This window comes from Charadrius vociferus, unplaced genomic scaffold, assembly GCF_000708025.1.
Source record: "Charadrius vociferus isolate BGI_N301 unplaced genomic scaffold, ASM70802v2 scaffold2560, whole genome shotgun sequence".
Taxonomy (NCBI): domain Eukaryota; kingdom Metazoa; phylum Chordata; class Aves; order Charadriiformes; family Charadriidae; genus Charadrius; species Charadrius vociferus.
The window spans coordinates 1-2,944 of NW_009646454.1; the positions used below are offsets into that span (position 1 = coordinate 1).

Below are 2,944 nucleotides of genomic sequence, written 5' to 3' on the forward strand. Positions count from 1 at the left end.
TGGGCACTGGGACCCACTGGGAGCACCATGCATTGGGCAACCTGAGCATTGGGCACTGGGACGCACTGGGAGCCCCACGCGTTGTGCAACCTGGGCATTGGGCGCTGGGACCCACTGGCGTTGGGCACTGGGACCCACTGGGACCTCTTGGCATTGGGCAACCTGAGCATTGGGCACTGGGACCCACTGGGAGCCCCACGCGTTGGGCACTGGGACCTGTTGACGTTGGGCAACCTGAGCATTGGGCACTGGGACCCACTGGCGTTGGGCACTGGGACCTCTTGGCATTGGGCAACCTGAGCATTGGGCACTGGGACCCACTGGGAGCCCCACGCGTTGGGCACTGGGACCTGTTGACGTTGGGCAACCTGAGCATTGGGCACTGGGACCCACTGGCGTTGGGCACTGGAACCTCTTGGCATTGGGCAGCCTGGGCATTGGGCACTGGGACCCACTGGGCGGCACATACACCTGTTGATGTTGGGCAACCTGAGCATTGGGCACTGGGACCCACTGGCGTTGGGCACTGGGACCTCTTGGCATTGGGCAACCTGAGCATTGGGCACTGGGACCCACTGGGAGCCCCACGCGTTGGGCACTGGGACCTGTTGATGTTGGGCAACCTGAGCATTGGGCACTGGGACCCACTGGCGTTGGGCACTGGGACCTCTTGGCATTGGGCAACCTGAGCATTGGGCACTGGGACCCACTGGGAGCCCCACGCGTTGGGCACTGGGACCTGTTGACGTTGGGCAACCTGAGCATTGGGCACTGGGACCCACTGGCGTTGGGCACTGGGACCTCTTGGCATTGGGCAGCCTGGGCATTGGGCACTGGGACCCACTGGGAGCCCCATGCGTTGGGCACTGGGACCTGCTGCTGTTGGGCAACCTGGGCATTGGGCACCGGGACCTGCTGGTGTTGGACACTGGGACCCACAAGCATTGGGCACTGGGACCCTTTATGTTGGGCACCAGGACCTGGTGGCATTGGGACAACCCCTGGGCATCAGGTAGTGGGGCCTACTGGCACTGGGACTCACTGGTGTAGGACCCCTGGGCATTGGACACCGTGGGCATTAGGTACCAGGGTCTGTGGGAACCGGGGACCCATCCATACTGGGACCTGTTGGTGTGGGACATCACCAGGACACCAGAACCCACCAGTAGTGACCACCCCGGGCGCAGTGGGACCAGCACCTTTGGGCACTGCATGCCAGGACCCATTGACATTGGGCACTGGGACCCATGGGTGACGGGCACTGAGCACCAGCACCCACCGGTGTTGGGCGCCCCCAGGAACTACTGGATTTGGACACCCCACTGATGGGTACTGGGCACCCCCAGGCACTGGGACCCCCAGGGATGGAGCACTGGAACCCACTGGTGGTGGCACCCTGGGCACGAAGCGCTCGGCAAACCTTAGGGTGCCACCACGGGCACGGGGGTGACTGGGAGCTGACCCCCCCGGGCACGGGGAACCCCGAGGTACCTCAGGATGTTCTCGATGCAGCTGCGCTGGCGGAAGAGGGCGTTGACGACGGGGGTGCCCTCGGGCACCAGCGGGGCCTTGCAGAGGAAGGCGACGATGGAGAGGACGCTGTGGAAGCCCTGGAACTCGGTGTCCGCCTCGGTGCGGAAGGTGATGCGCTGGCACAGCTCCGTCAGGATGGCCAGGTCCAGGATGATGGGGCTGGCCAGCAGCGAGTCCTGCGGGCACCGAGGGGTGAGGGGTTGAGCTCCCCACCCCCACCGGGGACATGCCACCCTCTGGTCACCCCCCAGCACGCACCTCGCACGTGTTGTGGATGACGATGGTGTTGGTGCCGCCCATCATGATCTCCGACGTGTACTCGTCCAGCGCGCGCTTGCTGTCCCCCACGTAGGGCACGTACTTGATCACCACCTGCGAAGCGACGTCCCCGTCACCGCCCCATCATCACTCTGTGTGTGTGTGTGTGTGTGTCCGTGTGTGTCCCAGTCCCCAACTCACGCAGTGGTCGGGCTTGTCCTGGGGGCCGTAGAGGATGGGGTTGGCCTGGACCGTGTCGTCCACCACGTTGCTCTTGGAGATCTCCTTAGAACGAAACTGCTGCGGGGCCGAGAGGTTCTTCCCGTCGTTGTTCCCCAGGTGGTTGTAGCTCACGATGGACTTGGTCTGGGCAGGGGGCGCAGAAGGTCACCCCCCTGTCACCCCTTCCCATCGCGGGCAGGTCCCCCCCACCGTGCCACCCCAGCACTACGTACCTTCAGTCCGGCGCCCACCAAGAAGTCCACCAGCACTGACTTGAGCTTGGTCTGACCCGACTTGAAGTCGTCGCCGCAGATGAAGACGCGACGCTGGGCGGCCAACTCCACCGCCCCCGGCACGAAGGTGTTCTGGGGAGAGCCGTTGATGTAGGCGCAGCCCTCCAGGATGCTGGCCACGGCGAAGAGCGTGGACGGGGACACCTCCAGGCCTCGCTGCGGGGACACGGGGCGGCTCAGCGCTAGCAGGACAGTATTGTCAACCTCCCCCCCAGTCCCCTCCCCTGTCCCCTGACCTCGATGGCCCGCAGCAGGTTGTCGGCGGTGTCGTTGAGCCCCGGCACGACGTCGCAGAAACGCTCCGTGTTGGCCGTCCAGAGGACGATGACTTTGTCCACCCCGCTGGTCTCCTTGAAGTCCCGGATGTCTCTGCGGATCTGCTCCACCTGAGATGCCACCGAGGGGGACACATCAGCACAGTGGCATCCCCCTCGTCACCCGCGTCGCCCCCACCACCGCCCCTCCAGGACCTGCTCAGCCATGGACCCGTGGAGGACGTTGTCCGCCCGCTCCTCCTGGTTGGCAGCGATGAACTCGGGGATGTAGATGGAGGGTCGGGGCTTCATCTTCTCCAGGTGGGGCCACAGCTGCTCCTGCAGCGGCCACTCCCACGCCTCCCACCCGCGCAATGCCTTCAC

At 65.0% G+C, this 2,944-nt stretch overlaps 1 protein-coding gene across 1 annotated transcript in view; it reads right to left on the bottom strand.

Annotated features, from left to right (window-relative positions):
- Positions 1-1,421: 1,421 nt before the first annotated feature.
- Positions 1,422-2,944, bottom strand: part of ISYNA1 (inositol-3-phosphate synthase 1) — a 2,305-nt gene continuing 782 nt past the window's right edge. The window contains exons 2-7 of the mRNA XM_009882635.1: positions 2,777-2,938; positions 2,543-2,692; positions 2,247-2,462; positions 1,993-2,157; positions 1,792-1,905; positions 1,422-1,709 (exon numbers count right to left, since the gene is read on the bottom strand). Of these exons, the coding sequence (XP_009880937.1) occupies positions 1,422-1,709; positions 1,792-1,905; positions 1,993-2,157; positions 2,247-2,462; positions 2,543-2,692; positions 2,777-2,938 (1,095 nt within the window). The remainder of the gene's footprint in view (positions 1,710-1,791; positions 1,906-1,992; positions 2,158-2,246; positions 2,463-2,542; positions 2,693-2,776; positions 2,939-2,944) is intronic.